Consider the following 19,792-nt stretch of genomic DNA (forward strand, 5'->3'; position numbering starts at 1 on the left):
TTCATGTGGTTTGAATCATGTTAAACAATTTTCGAAGGATTGATCTCAGTAACGACAATCATACAGTGTTCTAGTTTCAGAGAAATAGCCTCTGAATTTCGGAGAACAAGCAGTTACTGTATCCAAGAACAGGTTATCGAAGTGAATCAAACAAATGCCAGTAATTGAAGGACTTTACTTTGAAACTTTGAGAGAAGGTTTACACTTATTTTAAGTAATTATTTGACATGTGTATAGTTATTGTTTTCCACTAGCGGACCTTTGATCCTCACATGATTAAGTTCAACTGGCCGTGTCACAAGTATGGACTTTGACTTATAGGTCACTGTTGTCCTATATTGTATCCAAAAGCACTTTTCGCTTGCTGTATATTGTTTGTTTATCTCGATTAGGATTGTCATGTAAAATAGCACTTCGTGAATAGCCGGCATCTGCAGCTTTCCCACTGTAACTTTGTCATCTTTCAATTTGCTTGTTATTGTGCAGGTATCTGATACACGATTCAAAACTTCGCATTTTGGAACCTGAGAGATAAAAAAGAAACTTTAAAAAAAACAACTATGACTAAGTGCGATAGTCAAGCGTTACGCAATTTTAGTCATGCAAGTCAACAACAACACCTTGCACCAGTATGCAGAAAACGTAAAGCAACAGCGGGTGATCTTTCTCGAGAGTGAACTGAAATATTTACTTCATAAATCGAAAACAAAGCTGTGACAGAAACCCGCGATCTAACGAGTAAGCAGTCAAAATTAATTCAATTAATTGAAACCTCCGGCCAGCTCGAACTAATAAGCCCATTCCGGTTTACATGCCTTCAGCTACACTACTAGACATTATTAGCAACGATGCCCTCCAGAGAAAATTTTAAAACCATCCCCGCCTATTATCACTCCAGGATCCCCCCCTCTTCGCTCCCTAGCTGTGCTTCGGGATCCCCTTCCCCCGTCTTCGCCCCTTTGCTGTGCTTTGATGTCAAGTAGACAAGTGATGAGAATAAAGAATTTATTATTAGTTGATCTAAGACCAAAATCTCCCAATCATCATCATAAGAATTTTATGGCAGACAGTAAGGAGAATTGCTTATGAGATCTTAACAGTAATAGGGTTAATTGTCGATGTACTCATATATAGTATAAGCTAATGGGCATACCGAAATAAACTACAGTAAAAATCTAAAATCTTAAGTCTAATACTAGAGTCCAAAATCTAAAATGCAATGCTACATAATTATAACCCGTTCATGTTTTAGCATCTGGAAATGATATCACACACAGTAGAATAAACTGACGTTAACTTTGCAAATATTCCAACAAAGAATAAAGTGTATCGAAATATTCATCAGTCACGCTTTCTGCTCGTTTTTATCGTTGTCTTTCTTCAACAGAGCAGCCTGATTTCCTTCACGATCTCCAAGTTCAACGTCTTCCCTTTTCTCTTCAATGTCAGGTAGAATCAACTTGTTCAAACGCTGAAGAAAAGAGAACCTAATGTTCACTGACGTTTTCAACACGTAAAGTAAAATTATCACAATCATTAATTGTCCCATTCCATGAACTTCACCGTGTTGCACTATAGACTTTTCATTACGTGGACTAACGACTTATGTCAGTGACCCTATTGTTATGTAGCCAGTGAGACTATTCGTTTACTATACGAACTGGTCAGCGGCTGATGTTTTATTCTAGATGAACTTGAACCTGATCTCGTAGAAAACCAATAAACAAGGGCTTATTTACAGTCTATAATAACACTCATAGTGTCTTATGTGGCATTTTCTCTCATTTGAAGGACAATTGGCAAGTGATCAGTCTCTAAATACACACGTTCTTACTTATGATCTTTTGCAGGACAGCTGCACAGATGAAGTTTTGACATTATGGTTTTTTTTTTATAATATAGAACAGAAACTTTCCATATTGCCGTGCGTCTGTACAGGTAAACAGATCACAGATGAATGACCGTAAAAATGAGGTAAGAACATTAGTGAGGGAGGCGTTCTAAGGATGTTCGCACCTTCTGTGCTAATTAATGTTCTACTTCTCAGACGGTACTACAAAAAACGTCTAACTACGACCCCTTAATGACTGAATCACGTACCTCTCTGATCGTTCCTGTGGTCTTTATCAGTTTGTATATCATCACAGCCGGAATACAGGTTAGCGAGGTTGCCGTCAACAACCAACCAATAGCTTGGCCCCAGCCTGGATAAACGTACGGACCGTAACTCATGGGCTTGTACGTAACAAGGTTAAAGATAAAGATGAACTGCAACCCCAAATCAATACCTGATTACAGAACTTAAAGAGTAAAATTGGACTAGCTGCACTTATTATGTTATTCCCACCTTGTTGGGTGGCCCTACCATCTTCTAACTACGAGGGCTACGTCTAACGAGCCAAATGGCATACTGCTGCCGGACTTTATCCCCGTTTTAACACCATCAAAGGACTGGATGGGGTGATTTTGATCGAAACTAATTTTCCCCCCTTCCCTCCCCTCTTCCCCCTTCCCCTCTCCGCCTTCACTGCGGCTCTTCATTTTATTCATTTATTTTTTTTGGTAGGGGGGGGGAGGCTGATGGTATTCAATTACACTAACGGGTAGAGAGAGGCAGAGTAAGTGGAAGATTTAGAACCGCTCCCAAAAACACAGTACTAGCCTCCCCTGACCATTCTAACGCCCACTTGTGAGATCATATTAAAGACAATAATACAATAGCATGAAATACAGGTAAACTGTCTCTCTTTGTCCTAAATTCTTGTCTGTTCACATGTTATTCGAAAATCTGTACGTTAAAAAGTAACTGTGTACTTTAAACTCACCGCACAAAAACTGGGCGCAAAAAAACACCAGCACCAACCGATCCATGGATTGATTTGAAATCCCAGCATGCTTTCCATGTTGTCATAGAAACGATTGCGACCTGTGTATAGGTTGAAAAATAAATGTTCACTGCTGCACGTTTTGGCACAAGAAGAAAAGCAACAACATGCCATACGTACGTTTTGTAAGGGTTTTCAATAAAGCGTTGAAGTGGACCGATGTCGATATTTCGTCAGTGTTTTCTAAGAATAACTCAATAAATGATATATAGAAACTAATAGGTTCGGAGGACTACAAGTGGGTCGTAAACTTCGACCTCTTTTGGTCAATGTTGTGGTCTCATCCCGAGATACATTCTTAACCTGTAATAATATCTGCAAATGGTTAGACTTTCTAGTCTTCTCGGATAGGGACGATAAAATGGAGGTCCCGTCTCCAGCAGGGTTGGGGTAGGAGACGTTAATTTCCCACACACGAGATTAGGTTTTTTTTTTTTTTTTCTTTATAATTGAGCAACCCTTAATATCACCTTACCTTCTTCACTCACAGTAATGAATTGTTACTTACCATACAACCATCCCATGGCCAGACACTCACAGATGACCACCAGCAACAGTACAGATCCGCTCCCAGAGTAGTGATCAAATAACTGGAAAACGTACATTCCGCCCTGGAACAGATATTTCACTCGTTTACTGTATGGCCGGAAGAACTTCTTTTTTTAAAGGAGAAATATGCTCTAGAAACCATGTTCAAGAAGTGTACACGAGATCTTGATACTGAGCATGTTTTGAGATTCCAAAGATAAACCCATCGACCTTTCGGTAATGTAACTTATATGCGCCAAAAATGTTTCAACTGCCGCAATATTTTAACATGATAGTGGAACTTTTATATTTTGCGAATAAACACTGTATCTCTAGATGCAGCCCCTTTTGGGTTCGGCAGTTATTACTACTTCTGCTCTCACATGCGTCGCTTATCTGGGGGCCGCGCTTAAATTAGGGCGTCCACTTATTGCCGGAGTAAATACGGTAGTCCTGTCAATCAAAATGATCGTAGTGTGCCGCTACAGCTAGTTTTTGACATCAAAGTACCCAAAAGTGTCAGCATACCTCAGTAACCATGGTCAGGCCGAGGAGAAACCAGACCGCGCACACAACAGCAGTGAAAATTTCCTTGCGGTAGCCGCGTCTTAGGTATTGAGGATACGAATCCACAACGGCGGTAACAAAACCCTCAATACCTACAAACTTTATTTATAGAGGAATTAAAAATCAGTGGTGACTTCTTTAAAAGAAAAGAATGAGAACAGAATATGGAGTCAACTGAGTGTTAACTCTCTGTAGGTTATAAAATAAAATGGTTTAAATTGTTTAAAAAATGTATTCCTAGCTTTTTAAGTTTACTCGTTGCTACTGCAACTTATGGGTATTGTTTGTAAGTTGTTTTGGTGAGCCTGAATGAATTCAATTAAAACTTGTGATATTGTAATCCTCCGCAAAGGTGCTTTTGGGGAAAACAATGAAAATTATGTTAAAACCAAAAAAAAATTGTAAGTATTCCTGAATATGGTTTTGAAAGGATCTTGCTTTCGTACTGAACATCCTTCGGTTAAGGTCTAAGCTTAAGGTCTTGTAAAGGTCTTGTTTGCCATCAGTTTCCCTAGTTTTTAAGTATTTATTCTGCTTATAATAGTCCATTTTATACTTGGGAGCTTAGATGTCAAGCTTTTAATAGGATTGAGGCCCAGAATGGCCTTATGAAACACGAGTGGTCAGTTATGGCGCTGGACTTGTGATCTGTTGCTATCGGGTTCATGTCCTCCACCCGGCTGCTCAATGGATTTGTTCTCGGTTGCCCTGAGTTCAACTCCTTGACTGTGCTTTGTATACAGCCAAAGGGTCTGCTTCCAGCCAATTGGGATTTCTCAACAATATGTTTACTTAGTATGTCTTTTTTTCAATTTGTTTGTATTTGCCCTGAAAAGCCCCATTAATAAATGGTCAATCAATGTTACCATTAGTATTCTTATCACTATTTTCATTTAACCTTGCAGTACATTTTTTTTTAAATACTCTGTTATCATGCTATCGTGCTAACTAGTTTCCTTCAGCCTCAATCCTGAGCAGGTGCTAAAAAAAACCAAGCACACATCAGTAATTAAAAGAGAGCTATTTGCTCATTACGCCTAATACTTAGCCTGAAAGGCAGTTGATAAAAATATTCTTTTACCTCACTGTCCAGGCCCAGCAAAATGATCATGAAGAAAAACAGAGCGGACCACAAAGGAGCTAAGGGCATCTGAGCTACAGCCTCAGGGTAGACTATAAAAGCCAGTCCAGGACCTGCGAGGTAATCATTGCAAGTTTGATCAGTGTAATGGAGACCACGAGGTAATTAGACGAAATTGCAAGTTATATATCGAACGTGATGGCGAGAGTATTGCGTATTTGAGCCGTTTGATGTAAGTGCCATGCACTTAGCCTTCGGGCGAAGCTCATCACCATAGTTGTGATTTGAGCACTCTCGCATGGCAACAATGATGCCTGCACTTGGTCCCACAAGTGTAGTGCCCAGGCAATGGTTTATTCCAGAGCTTGGCCCAGTGTCTGTACTGCACTGACGAGACCCATATAGGTCGAAACAGTGTGCACCCTGTCTGCAGTTATATATATATATTTAGTATAATTTCAGAGCTGAGCAAAGAGTTTCCAGCAATCTGATTGGTCGAGCTGTTCCTTATATGACGCTATATAAAACGCTCCACGCGGTTTATATAAAATGTTAAAATAAAATGTCAATAAATGTTACTAAAATGTTATGATTTTAGAAATTTCTCTTTTGTTCAGCTCTGAAATTATACTAAAACAATTATTCGCCGAAGACGAGGTGAATGTTGTCGAAAAATCCCCTCGACTTCGTCTCGGGGATTATTCGACGATATTCACCTCGCCTTCGGCGAATAATTGTTAAATAATTTGACGTTCTATGAAATTATTAGACGTTTTGTTGCGTAGTATCATTGAGTATTTTTACGAGTTGTGCCGTATTTTGACGAGCCCGTAGAGCCAGTCAAAATTCAAATAACGAGTTATTTATTATCCAACACGCCAAATTGTTTTCTTCAGTGCGGGCGAATTTCGCGGATGTTTATTTACGGGTAGTGCGTGACAGAAGTGTGCGAAGCGGAACGGAATTGGCGTGTTGTTGTGTTGCCGTTTCTATTTTCTTCACTAAATGGTGAAATCTCATTGTCGTCTAACTGCTTTTCTTCGTTCGATTTATCTTATAAACTTGGACCAATATTCGCTGGCAATTCCGACTCTTCGTCGTCAGAAAAATGATTCAAATTGTCCTCCATTTTTATTTCCTAACCTCAATCCAATTCTTCGCCTACGCGAGGGAGAAAACCTGTCTAGCCGGTTTTCTGGAGTACAAAATAACGCGTGATATTTGTACTCGTCTATGGCGTTATTTGTACTTCAGAAACTCTTTAAGGTTGGCCATTTTACATAGTCAACTCATTTGCCATCAATTTATCCACTTAGCTGACAAAAGCAGATTACCCCTCACCGATGCATACCCACACTTTCTCTACAAACCTACCCTCTTTATTCTTTTAAAACGTTGTCATGCAACATTTCAAGAGTACAGAAATTGCTCTAAGAAGATCATCTTTCATAAGGGGAGCAGGGATGGCGTAGTGGTGAGAGCACTCGCCTCCCACGACTGTAGCCCGGGTTCGATCTCGGACCTGGCGTCTCATGTGGGTTGAGTTTGTTGTTGGTACTCGTCCTTGCTCCGAGGGTTTTTCTCCGGGTCCTCCGGTTTTCCTCCCTCCACAAAAACCAACATTCCAAATTCCAACTCGATCTGGAACAGTGGACAAGAATAGCCACCCAGTGGATGCCCATTGCTAAATCATTTATTATTTATTTCACCTCCAGTCTTAGCTGAGGGTAACTGATCCAAACTCGTCTTGAAGAACCAAAGCTTTAAGATAAATCGCTGTTTAACAATTGGTTCATGCTTTAGCGTGCACTATCGAGTTATGGAGCACGCGGGAAGTTTGGAGAGCACGAAAGAAGTGTAAGAGTTGCCCGAGGCGATAGCCGAGGGCAACTCTAGCTTCTTCTTCCAAACTTCCCACGTGCTCCATAACTCGATAGTGCACAGCTGAAAGCATGAACCAATTGTTTTAGAACATAGCCGGTAGAATTATGCATCAAATGCGACGCGAAAAACGGACAACAATATCAGTTGAAGCGAATCGTGACGGCGCTGATGCCGAGTCTCCTTTTCCTTTGTTTTTCTATTTTTCTGCCTCATTTAAGAACTCTAGCCCATGGGAAAAGGTCGAAACATTGTCTTCGTTTTCGGACTAGCAGGCCGAGTTTCTGTTTGTATCCATTATTGTCGCGAAATGTATTATTTTTCCCCGCACTAGCAATGGCCGCTCGCGCGAAAAAAAAAGTTCTGGCGAAGTCGGAGTTGCTGACGCTATCAGCGTGCACTATCGGGATTTTGAGCACGCTTACGTATAATGAATTTGATTGCGCGACTCTGCTAGCTATGTTCTAAATGTGATTTGACAATCTTATTTAGTACACCCACAGGTTTTTTTTTCCAAAGGACTTTAGTTACGAATTGTACCAGTGGTTACTTTTAAAAGATCAAACCATCTAAACTGTGCACTTTTTTTAATAACTGCCTTGTTGATCGTTTTACCTGGCTTAGCGACGTCCTCTATGGGCACTCCTTGATTTTTGGCCATAAAGCCCAGCACTGAAAAGATGAGAAATCCGCCATAAAAACTGGTTCCACTATTGAAGAAGCTGAAAAAAATCGAGTCCCTGAAATCGAAAGTAGAAGCTATAGATTAATAGGTGACTCATGATAATTGTAAATTGCCACAAAAGCAGTTCAGATAAAACGAAAGGTTCCCAGTCAGAGTTCCAAAAGTTTTCTTCATGAGAAAACGCACGTAAGTGAAAGCAGATTTCTTGTGGCAAATCACCTTTATTAGGGGTTGATCTTTCACTGAGTTCTTTATAACTGCGCGGAAGGTTTGTATGGGAGAATCTTGACCGAGATTGCTCGTACAGACCGAAAGCAATGAGATCTGTAGCAGCGATCTAGGTCAAGTTTCTCCCATAGAGACCAACCTAGTTTGTTCTATAAGATTTTATTATGTAGCCAAATAAAAAATCAAAAGGACAAAAAAAGACGAACAGTTCTAGTTCTTATTCGTTTGTGTGGGTTCTTTCATTGAGCTGGCTATCTCCTGTCGCCAATAGAATAATCAACTCCACATATTGCATTTCTAGTGTTCTGATTGGTTCACTCAACTCCGCTTATCATAATCCGAGTCACCTTATATGGGAATGCATTGCATGCACGCCAATTGTTGCGGAGCCGAGAAGAGCTTCAAATATCCAAGCGTTCTGGTTTAAAGAAAATTTGATAAAACAATCATTCCATCCGCGCTTGTTGGATACGAGATTTGTTTATAGCCAATTCGGTGTTATGTACCTTGTTGTCTATTCACATCTCATATTCAATGCGGGGTCATGAAATAAATGTTAAATGTTCCCCATCTTTAACCACGGCTTATAGTATTTGATTACACGACACCTTTTAACCAATCACGTACTAGCGAAATATTTGATGAGTTATTTCCTTACCTGTAAAAGTTGTTCTTGTATTTATTATAGCTCCCAAGCGCCGTCATGGTTCCCATGCCAATGGAATACGAGAAAAACACCTGGGTGCCGGCATCAAGCCATACCTGAAATAAATTCACTTCGATCTCAGTAGAACGCCAAAATAATATATAAAGAGCAAGTGAAAGATTAAGACGCGTATACAAAGTACAGTACTGTGCAAAGGTAATGCAAACGATAATCGCCGAATATCGCGATTACCGCTGTATATTGGTGATAAAACTTGACAATCAGCACACGTCACAGAATACAACCCACCCCTTTAATTTTGGCGCGATTTTAATATTGGTTACTTTACGTCACCACTGGCTTTTTTACTGTGTTTACGCGCAGTTTAATTGCGATGTGAAAATTAATGGGAGGGTTATAAAATAAATAAACCCCGTTCTGGCTTGCTGGTATGTCGGCTGATAATGTCCTTGGCTAAGAGATTGTCCTCGAAATTTCATATTTGCCCTCGAAGCTTCGCTTCTCGGCCAAATATTCATTTTTCGTACAATCTCTCAGCCGCGGACATTATCAGCCGACATACCAGCCGCCCGAAGGGGTTTATTTACTAAATATAATGTACGGACGGGGGAAACTTGACCGTATTCAGAGAGCTTTAAGAAAAATTTTGTTTTTGTAACACTCGATAATCCTATGGACTGCTGTCAGTATTAACTAATTATTGTTGGAACGATATGGATAGAACTTAGATACAAGAGAAAAATTCTCTTGAAATAAGATGGAGAAAAACATTTGTTTCTCAGCTCGTTAGCACGCGTCATTTTCTGCATGTGCGGCCATGCACATGATTGAGAGTAAGAAACACGCTTCTATACGCTTGTAATTGGAAGGGGGGGGTGGGGTTGCTTCACTGACTACGTTATGATAACAGGTTACCCGGCCATCACTAAGTCTTGACAGATCAGGAGTCAGATAAAACTTAATTCCGTCGGCAGCTCCTGGCAGAGTGACACCACGGATTAACACTGCGGTCAGCAGCAGATATGGAGCTGTGGCAGTGAAATACACAACCTGAAAAATAACGGCGGTGCTTCTTTCATATTATTTGCAGACAGACAGACAGAGAAAAGCAAAGACGGACGGGTAAACAGATAGATAAACAGATGACAGGACGGACGGAGGCGACAAATAAAAAGCTGATTTTTCGAGCGTTAAACCTTCGTCAGAGCTCTGACGAAGGGCTAACGTTCGAAACGTCAGCTTTTTAATTCTTTACGGTGGCCAATTTATAATTTCAACTAAGTTGATACAACCAAATTAGACAAACAAACAGACGGACTTACGGACAGATAGATAGGCAGAAAAAAATTCGGAAGAAATGACGTAAGAACGGACACACGGACGGACTGACAGATAGAAAAGAAAAGGAACCGTCACCTTTCCACTGGACTTGACACCTTTGCACACACACAGATAGCAAACAATCCAAGCCAACAACAGGCACAAAGCTAGGTCCCAGTTCACATGACCTGCTTCATCCAAGCCGCCAGAAAGTCGCAGAACTCTGTAGCTATTTCAAGAAAGAAAAAAAGACTTTTATAAACTAGAAGGACATTACTTGGCTAAGCAACCAGCTTATAGGCCATTATATCCGATATTTTCGTTCAAATAGCTGTGATAACTATTGATTCCACCGAAACGTCTTTATTCCTCTGTTAGGTAGACACATAATGAGAATGAGAAACAATATAAACTTGGAAACACTGCCTTACATCAATGACACGCAAAATGCTTAGGTCAGTAGCTAATTTGCAACATAACAATCAGCTACCTTCAGCTCAGTGGTAACCTTTGACTATTTTCATAACAACCCTTACGAAGCATAGAATTATTAGAAATGAATATTCCCTAAATGTCATAATGATCACTTACTCCCAGTATTCCTGACTTGCTGAAACGCTGGTTATGGCCGAACAATTTTGTTTAGAGATATTTACTCTTTCACCGCTCTCCACACAGTTTGGTGTGTTCCATTTATTTCCACAATGTGACCACGGTAGCGTGGATTGGAACGAGGCAAACATGTAATAAAATGCCCAGCCAAGGATCACGGTATAGTAAATGTTAACGTACTGCATAACCAGCACCCCAGCGTAGCCGATACCTAGAATGACAGCAAGTTTTGTGACAACTCGGTGATGATGACGCTAACTATGTTGATGACGACAAATAAATCCTCTCGTGTAAACTGCAATACAATGAAAGTTAACTAGCTTGACGCCTAAGAAGAATATTTTAAGGCCCTAAACCTGAGCAACTCCCAATTTGCCTTCGAACACATTGTGGCACACACTATAAGCCACAATTAGGTATCAAATTCCTTTTACGAGGAATAAAAAATTATCAAATTACCTTCTCAATCCCAGCAAAAGGCTTTGTACTAAGTTGGTAGCCCAGGTGCCGGGAAAAGGTGAATACTTCGTTGATCGGCCTAATCGACTTAATACTCTTTTGATCCACCGCGAGACTGCTCAATTAAAGTATTCGAAAGCCGGAAGAAAAGTGGAGAATTACCAATTTATTTTCTCCCCAACCATTTCAGGGATCTGGGATCCTAGCTATTAGAATCTGATTGACTCATTCCGCGCGCTCCGGCGTAAAAGTTGCTTTAAATCCCGTTGTGTTTAGCTAGTTTTTCCGGGCGCTCCGGCGTAAAAGTTGCATTAAATCCCGTTGTGTTTGGCTAGTTTTTCGTCTGGAGGCCTTTGCAATCACCTTAATCATTATGCTAACAAAAATGTCTCGGAGAGGTCACTCTCTTTATTTTGAATTACCTCTTTTCTCCACTATCTTCTCGCTAAAAGTTGCAAGTTGAGTTCTTTTGGTAAGTTTAAGGAAAAATAAAAGTGTTATTCACCTGCCTAGGTCGGTCCGTATTGGGAAAAATTGCGCCCTCTGTCTTGACGGCCGCGTGCGTTATCCAAAACCTCGGATACAGTTTTTCCCAATACGGACCTCCAGGCTGGTAAATAACATATGTCTAACCCTGGAAAATTGGACAGATTTTCCATGCCGTGATGGCGCCTTGACTTGTGTACTGTCCCAAACTAATTTCCAAAACCAAAGCAGGAACACCAGCCAGGATCAGACAAATCAAATAGGGAATGAGAAAACATCCTGAAAAGTTAAGAGATTGCCATAAAAAATTCTAGGAAATAGAAACTCGAAAATGTCATATTTATTACCACTAAATACACTTTATACAGGAGAGAACTAAACGTCATTGATCGTGTATTCTCCCTGATTCGTGACGGCTTGACATCGAATTTTGGTCGGACGAAAACACCCAAAAATTAACTAAACTAACATCGAGATCTTTCGGAACGGCTCTAAACATGAAATAATCTCCAGATCCTTCGAAGCGGTTCTCTAAAAACTCTGCTTCTGAACTGTATAACTATACAATGACTACTTAATGCGGAAAAGATTATTCGACAGAGTATCACCAGGTTGCATACGTTATGCGACAACAACACGAATTATTACATAATTACTTTTATTACAAGTTCTTGAACACCTTCCACAACCAGTGTTAAAAACAGAAGTGAAACGGTTCAACGTGATGTTACATTGTATGGGTAAAACGGCAGCATAGTAACCATTCATAGCAGCACCAGTATAGTAACTATTCAACGCGAGTTTCTAAGACAGACAAAACACACGATACTCGCGTCTGGACTTGCCTCATAAAGTTTCAGTGCAGTTCACTTTATCCGAGGGCACTTCATGAATTATATATCCCCTCTCCCCCTGGAGCTCTGGGGAGAGTCGACTCTGGTCGGGCATCTCAGTTTTCCCCCTTCACCACCATCCCCATTCCTGTATAATTATTTATCCCCTCTCCCCCCTGGAGCTCTGGGGAGAGTCGACTCTGGTCGGGCATCTCAGTTTTCCCCCTTCACCACCATCCCCGTTCCTGTATAATGTCAGGTAAGCGAATGACGGACGACTTACACAATTAAGGTATTTCGGTTGTTCAAGGTCATATTCTTACGCTACTCGCACAAAATTAAAAACAGGTTAAATACACCCACCTCCACCATTCTTAAAGCAAAGGTAAGGAAATCGCCAAATGTTACCGAGCCCAATGGAAAATCCCATCAAAGCAAGAATAAAGTCGAACTTCGAAGTCCACGTCTCTCGTTTATTCATGCCTTCTGCCATGTTTATTCTTGTGTTTCAGTCAATTTAGCCTTTTTTTTGTAAGGAATCTAAGATACACAAAAATCTTTAATATAAAATTATATCTAGAAATCAAATAACACCAGGTTACCTAAGGCAGCTTGACACTTCAAAGTCACAACTACACAGATGAACAGTTCATCGGTTTGTCACGCACGATACTGGATGGTATTTATTCAGCTTACCCACAGGCAGCCAAAGCTCATGATCAGATCAACTCTTAAGTAGAGATATTGCTTAGAAAACAATAAAAAAACCATAGAGGTTTTGTAACAAAAGTCACCTTAACAATGCATAACATTCTTAAGAAGAGCTCCGATGCAAATCCCCTCACACATATTGCATAGCATCATCTAATTCTTGTGTATCATGCGTAATATTGTATTTTATTACACGACTCGGGCAGTCAGAGGGCCAATAACTAAAATCAACCAATCAAAATGCTCTATTGCAGGTCCAATATTCTCTAAGTATTGGACCGGGTACTGTCCCGAATGGTCCCGAATGATACCGCACTTGTGTCCCTTTGAACTTCAGTCGTGTAATAAATCTCTTATTAACCAAGCTTGCTCGGGACCGTAAATTGAAGAATATCGGCCCTCGGTATTTTTTGTACGGACCTCGCTAAGCTGCGCTCGGTCTGTACTGTCAAGACCTCGGGCCGATATTCTCCCAGTACGGCCCTCGCGCTTGGTTAATAAGATATATGTATTATTTTCCTTATTTTGCGTAAATGAGTATTTCCAAGTTATTTTCCATTATTGTTTCTGTGAGGTTCTATAATTTCTATAATTTCCATAGATGTTGTATGGGGGAAAGAAATTGTTACCAGTGACGTAGCAGTTTCATTCAATAAATCTGCTATATGTAAATCAAACGAGAGACTATTTTTATTAGCTGCAAGAAGCAAACTGTTAGCGTCGGAATACGACCTGCTGACTTTGAGCTGACTTTTGGCGATCATAGATCTTTTGGCGATCATAGATCTCGTTCTCGCTGAGGTCACTTCATGGATTCCCGATGATAAAACGCACAAAGAGGACATCCTATAGCTGCGTGTGAATACAAATTTTATCCTCGAGTTTTCACGATAACTCAGTCTCAAGAGTGACAGATGTTGTCAGCACGAGTAGAGTAATTCGTATCCACATGCATAAAAAATTAGTATTTCTGTTGTTTGTTTGGTTTCACATGCATAAAAAATTAGTATTTCTGTTGTTTGTTTGGTTTCACATGCATAAAAAATTAGTATTTCTGTTGTTTGTTTGGTTTCACATGCATAAAAAATTAGTATTTCTGTTGTTTGTTTGGTTTCACATGCATAAAAAATTAGTATTTTTGTTGTTTGTTTGGTTTCACATGGATAAAAAAATTAGTATTTCTGTTGTTTGTTTGGTTTCACATGCATAAAAAATTAGTATTTCTGTTGTTTGTTTGGTTTCACATGCATAAAAAATTAGTATTTCTGTAGTTTGTTTGGTTTCTTTTTGGATAAAGATATCGATTGCATATATGACTCAATAACATTTTAGGAGCACCTGCACTTAAAATTAGCTCACAGAAAAATCAATTCAGTTTGTCACATGATCTATAAAAATTTCTCATAGCAACAATATGTTTTCCTCTCAAAAGAAAACTATACTTAACCATAACAAGGTTCTTAATTGAAATAAAAGCCCTTCAGTGTGAAAAGTAAAACCTTCACGATGTTGATAACCCCGGTTACCATGACGACCTGGATATCTTCACATGCAAAGATAGTTAATTGCGCGGGGCAAAGAGATCCTGTTTTAGAAAAGAAGAAAAAGCTCCTGTAATTCATAAATAACATTTTATATGATAAAAAAGCAAAAGAAGAATTTCCTTTGGAACCAGGATATTGAGTCTCGTCCGTTACAGAAACTTCAGATTCTCAAGATATCACAAAACAGAGAATAAAATCAACTTGTCATGATGCTTTCCCTTGGTAAGGCATTAAGCCTAACACATCCGGTTAAAACTCAAATTGTAGAACTTTTAGGAGAGATTTGAACTCCATATTTTTCGGAAATGCCCTACACAGAGCAATTTATGGATCACTTTTTGAAAGCGACCACACAATGAAAACACCGGTCCCTTTACCAATACTCCGCCCCTAGAAAAAGTGGTTCACCTTGCCAGCTTAATCAGCCTCCCAACTCGATTCGAATAACTTTCAAATTTCACTTAGACTTAATACTCTACGTTTGTGGAAATTTTATCGTGAATTTGCAGTGATTTGCCTGACGATCGACAGGTCGTCTGAGTGGGTGCGATCGACTACTCGCTTTTCACCAATCTCCTACAATTGTCTTTTATTGTATCTTTTAAAAGTATTTAAGGATGTAAATTTTACAGCCCGAGTTAACTAAAAACTCTTACCTTTCAATTCCCCTGAAAACGCCGTACGTTAGTCTAAGATGGCTGATGGGAGACGGATAGCGTAGGATGGAACGGCAATTTCAATTGAATAAGCAAAGCTCAGTAATTTTACTCTCCCGTCTGCGAGACAGCAACTCGCGTGACGCATTCAACTGATTACAATTTGTGTTGGTTCCCGCTTTAGCTCTTAGACGACGACATATGGTCAAGAGCCGGGCTAAGGGATTTGAGTGTATTAAAACTGTTGAAACACTGCTAAGTTGGACACAATCAGGAAACAAGACTCGCTTTCTCTTGCCCGCTGGCGATGCTATTCATTGAAAATAGAAAAAAAAACTGTAACATTACACTAAGCAATTCACATAAATCAAAAAACGCATCGGTTCTTTATAATGAGATCAGAGTAATGTTCGCGTCCATCACATTTAAAAATCAGAAAGGTCACTGGGGATGGCAGACACTTTGCACGCGATCTGCAGCGTGACAAAATCGATCTGTTCTTCCATTTTCGACGAATGTTGATCTTCAACATCATAGACTAGAGTAAAATTTCTGGTGGGGAACAGTGTCTGACGCTGGATGAATTAAATTTTGATTTTAAAATGAAGTATGATCAAAGGTGTCCGTTTTAAAACAAGTTACAGTTTAAAATAAGTTAGAGGAAAGGATTAATGGTAGCCTACACTAAATCGTGAAAGAGAAATTCGTTACATATGTCAGAAGAACCTTCGACGAAAACCAGCCAATGGAGTCGGATTAGGAAGCTATAAACACTTGTTAATTCATGAATAGACGATATTACATATCTCTTACTAGTGAGCGAAGCGAACGAGTGAGAGATACTTACAGCACTCGAAGATAAAATTCGTATCCCCAAGCGGTTATGTAATGTTCTGTTTATTTTTTAGATACCGATGAAATCTCAAAACAACCGGCCGCGTGCCTGAACGGGAAGCTCTCTTCTAATTGGCTAATCATGCTAGTAACCATGGCGACACCAATATCCTAACACGTGAAAGATAAAAATAGTATCTTCCTTGCGCGCGATGAAGATATGATTTTTTAGTAAAAGGAAAAAATTCGTGGTATTTCATCGGTATCTTATAACTTAAGTGCCAGCTTTAATTTGCATTCCTCTCCCTTAACATATCGGAAAGGTCACACTCATCTTGTATTGAACACGCGAGTCGTTGCGAAACCGTCTAACCGATCTGTTCTTCCACATGCAACGAACATTGATTTATGATATCGCAAACGAAAAATATTTGGACGGCGAATCGTGTTCGGCCTTTTTAAATCATCATTCATTCCTTTTTCGCTACATATTGTTCAGTTGTTCATAGTTAAGCCCTGAATCGTGACTGGTTTGGCCAAAACAAATCCACCACATAGAGATTACGTAAGAAATTAAAGAAGCAACTTCAAACAAAAAACTTCGTCTGGAATGCCTGAAGGAATCGCAATGATTTTTCATCGGTGTTTCTTATTTGAAATAAAAACTTGTCTTTTTGGGCGATCAGTCATTACTCATCCTCCATATAGCTCTGTATTATTTTCGATTCTCCTCATTGGCAATTAAATGGTCAAATTGTTAGACTTTGTCGCAAGTTGAAGCAGTTTTTCTGTGAGCTGATTTTAAGTGTAGGTGATATCTGCATTCGAGATTTAGCGCTCCTAAAAGTGTCTCGAAATTGTTTTTGTATCAAATATACAATGGTCATTTGTTACCTTGCTTTTTATTCCAAATATACTTTTCGAGTAGCACGCAATGTCTGGTCACGGATCCGACACAATTTTACCAAAAACTGCCCTGAGGATCTCTTGTTCGAATCTATATGTGTACTTTGAAAAGCGATTCTCAGGCATTTTCTGCGATTTTCACCTTAAATCTTGAGTTCTGAGGAAAAACTGTCTGAATCAATTTAAATTATTTCCTTTTATATTTGCAATACTTTATTCAACTATCCTTGTTTCCTTTGAGCTTGTTTTGGGGAAAAGGACGAGTTTTCAAGATTTACTGAACATTGTGTGTCTCGTAAATTTTTGTCTGGGAGGGAAAAAAAAGTTAAACAACCACTTGCAAATGTTATATAATACTGAACTGATTCGTACCTTTGACCATGCACATGGCGAAGAGTAGATGCACTTAAGGGTTTGGAGAGCACCTTTAAATGCTTTTAAAATGAAGCTAGAGTCGCTGCCGGCTTCGCCCCGAGCGACTCTTACGCTTTCCTCGTGTTCTCCAACCTTCCTACATGTATCGATACCTCGATAAATGTATCCTCTTCTACGTTAGCGAACGGAATGTCAAAGCTTGCTATAAACTTGCAATAGATCTGGTAATTAACATAAAAGGTTCAACTTGAAGCCCAGGTAGATGAGCAATCAAGGCTGCCTAGTTAGCTCATGTTGCACTGAGAGCGCCGGATTACCGTGCAGGAGGTTGGGTTAAAGCCCTGGACCAGACCAACACTCAGGGTCCTAAAATAACTGAGGAGAATGAGCTGCCTTTGCTATGGTTAGACATTTTAGTCTCTTCGGATAAGGGCGAAAAAACGTGTCCTTCATCTTTTCTGTACTGGTTCGTTACAGAAGTTAAAGAGGACACACACTCAGTATTGCAAAGAGTAGGGAACTTAGTTCCCGGTGTTGCGCTCTGGCCTTGATTCTTAAATTGGGGGCATCTGCAAAAATATCCTTCAAATGCAGTCTGTTCTACGTCACCCGCAAAGTGTTGTAATAAGCCACGAGCCAATGGACATGGCACCATATGAATACTTCATTATTATTACTAAGCCTTTTCAATAGTTAAGAACTCTTCGTTACGTAAAGTACTTACTTAATTGCTCCCACCTTGCTTTTGCCTTAGGACCGTAAGGCTGTCGAAATTAGAACAAAAAGAAATCTAACTGAATCATATGCCTAGAATGAATCGAAATAAGACAATACAAAGCTAAGCATTCAAGTTCACACACATCTTAGCCAAGTTTGGCTGTGAAGTTAAGTGGTAGACCTTGAAAAATAAATTATGAAAATGAGACACATAGTACCTCGGGGACACAGCAGTGTAGCCATAAGTCTTTGTAATAGCGACTCTTTATATTCTCGATTTAGCATATTCCGTAGATAAAATTTATGACTTCGTAACTTGATGGTGCTGCTTTAATACAACGCCTTTTAAAGGATGTTTTCAACTTTTTGTAAATGTTCTCGCAAACTAGCCCAAGGACTACATATATTTACTATACATTTGTCTACCTAGCCTACGGCAATTAGAGTAAAATAAAGACTAATATACACACGACGCTTTTTCATGATGGATGTCTGCAACTTTTTTCAGATGTTATCGCAATAAGCCCCCAGATTACATCTATGTACCATGTATCGTGACACAATCAAAATCTGCCGACTCTCACCCCCCCCCCCGAAAAAAAAACACTTTCCGCTTGCTGTATGTTGTTTCTTTATCTCAATTAGGATTATTGTGTAAAACAGCGCTTTGTGAGCAGCCGTCATCTACTTTCCCACCATATCACATTTTAATTTTCTTTTAATTGTGCAACCGGTATCTGATATATATATATATAAAGTTTAAAACTTTGCGTTTTGGAACCTTGGAGGAGAAAAAAACACTTTTGAAAGCGACCATGACGTTAAGTGCAACACGGTCCAGTTGATAAAAGTGGACAGCAGTTTGACCCTCTTATGGTTACTTCCTACCTTCAGAGGCCGAAAAAATGTTTTTTTTTTTTTGGGGGGGGGGGGGGGACTAGATTGAAGTTAGACATTTTAACCAACGTTTACAGAAAAAAATTAAAAATCTCAAAAAGCGTCCGACTTAACAACGTATTTCAAATAAAAGTTAATAAATCAGGAAGGTGTCATATAATCTCGTAAATGGGCGAACCCCCCAGGGGAATGTTCGCGGTAATTTCATGTCGTTTGCATATTTTGTTTACATCGCCCACTTGAGAAAATTCACACGTGGAAGTTATCTGCTCATGGAAAGTCTTTTCTCATGGATAAAAAACATAACTCAAAATTAGAGACGAGTCCTTGGGTAAAGAAAAAGAAAAAAAAAAACAGGCCCAAAGAAGAGAGAAATGGCAGCATTTTGTCAAAAGAAAAAAAAAACAGTCCTTGCTGAAAGCAACTCTGCTGAAAGCGACAAAGGCTCTTGGTTTGGCCAGGAGCCTTCGACAAGCTCGGCATCTGTTGAAGATCGGCAGCATTCGATTATCCATAGGGCTAGCAGCTTAAAAATTAAAGTCAACACCACAGAAGGTTGTAAACAAGATTGTTCGTCGGAATCTGACAAAAGGAGAAAAAGAAGAATGCGACAGACTTACCCTTTCTGCCGCGGGTTTTTCCTTCGCCGACTTTGTCCATTACTGAACGAGCAACAGAGCGAGATAAAAAGACGTGATTGCTACGCGATACTTTTCGCGGGAAAATCTTGATCTATTGTCATTGACGCCAGGAGGGCTCGTCTTCTCATTGGTTTGCGGTTTCAGGAGGCGGGCATGAGTACCATATAACCTCAGACATGAATTATTCATTTCGACTAGTAGACTTTGTTTTTAAAGTTTTTTCGTGAAAGACAAAGAAGTGGAATGCATAATTAATGTATGGGGTTATATGGTACTCTT

At 39.6% G+C, this 19,792-nt stretch overlaps 1 protein-coding gene across 7 annotated transcripts; it reads right to left on the reverse strand.

Moving 5' to 3' along the window:
• Positions 1-155: 155 nt before the first annotated feature.
• On the reverse strand, positions 156-19,601 carry LOC111334765 (sodium- and chloride-dependent GABA transporter 2). Of its 7 annotated transcripts, XM_088739950.1 has the most exons (16): positions 19,493-19,509; positions 17,983-18,022; positions 17,256-17,479; positions 12,596-12,772; positions 11,547-11,678; positions 10,434-10,665; positions 9,939-10,071; positions 9,438-9,572; positions 8,514-8,617; positions 7,558-7,682; positions 5,062-5,174; positions 3,942-4,079; positions 3,394-3,496; positions 2,826-2,926; positions 2,101-2,268; positions 156-1,471 (listed from the first exon to the last, which is right to left on the reverse strand). In XM_088739950.1, exons 4-16 carry the CDS (start codon positions 12,723-12,725, stop codon positions 1,346-1,348), a joined length of 1,740 nt encoding a protein of 579 aa, XP_088596076.1. In that variant the 5' UTR covers positions 12,726-12,772; positions 17,256-17,479; positions 17,983-18,022; positions 19,493-19,509; the 3' UTR covers positions 156-1,345. The 7 variants fall into 7 exon arrangements, 6 of the variants coding, with proteins under 6 accessions (XP_088596076.1, XP_088596074.1, XP_088596077.1 ...); XR_015993614.1 differs by lacking the exon at positions 17,256-17,479 and having other exon boundaries at positions 2,101-2,204; positions 19,493-19,601; XM_088739948.1 differs by lacking the exon at positions 17,256-17,479 and having other exon boundaries at positions 19,493-19,599.
• Positions 19,602-19,792: the final 191 nt, after the last annotated feature.

This window comes from Stylophora pistillata, chromosome 12 (assembly GCF_964205215.1).
Source record: "Stylophora pistillata chromosome 12, jaStyPist1.2, whole genome shotgun sequence".
Lineage (NCBI taxonomy): Eukaryota > Metazoa > Cnidaria > Anthozoa > Scleractinia > Pocilloporidae > Stylophora > Stylophora pistillata.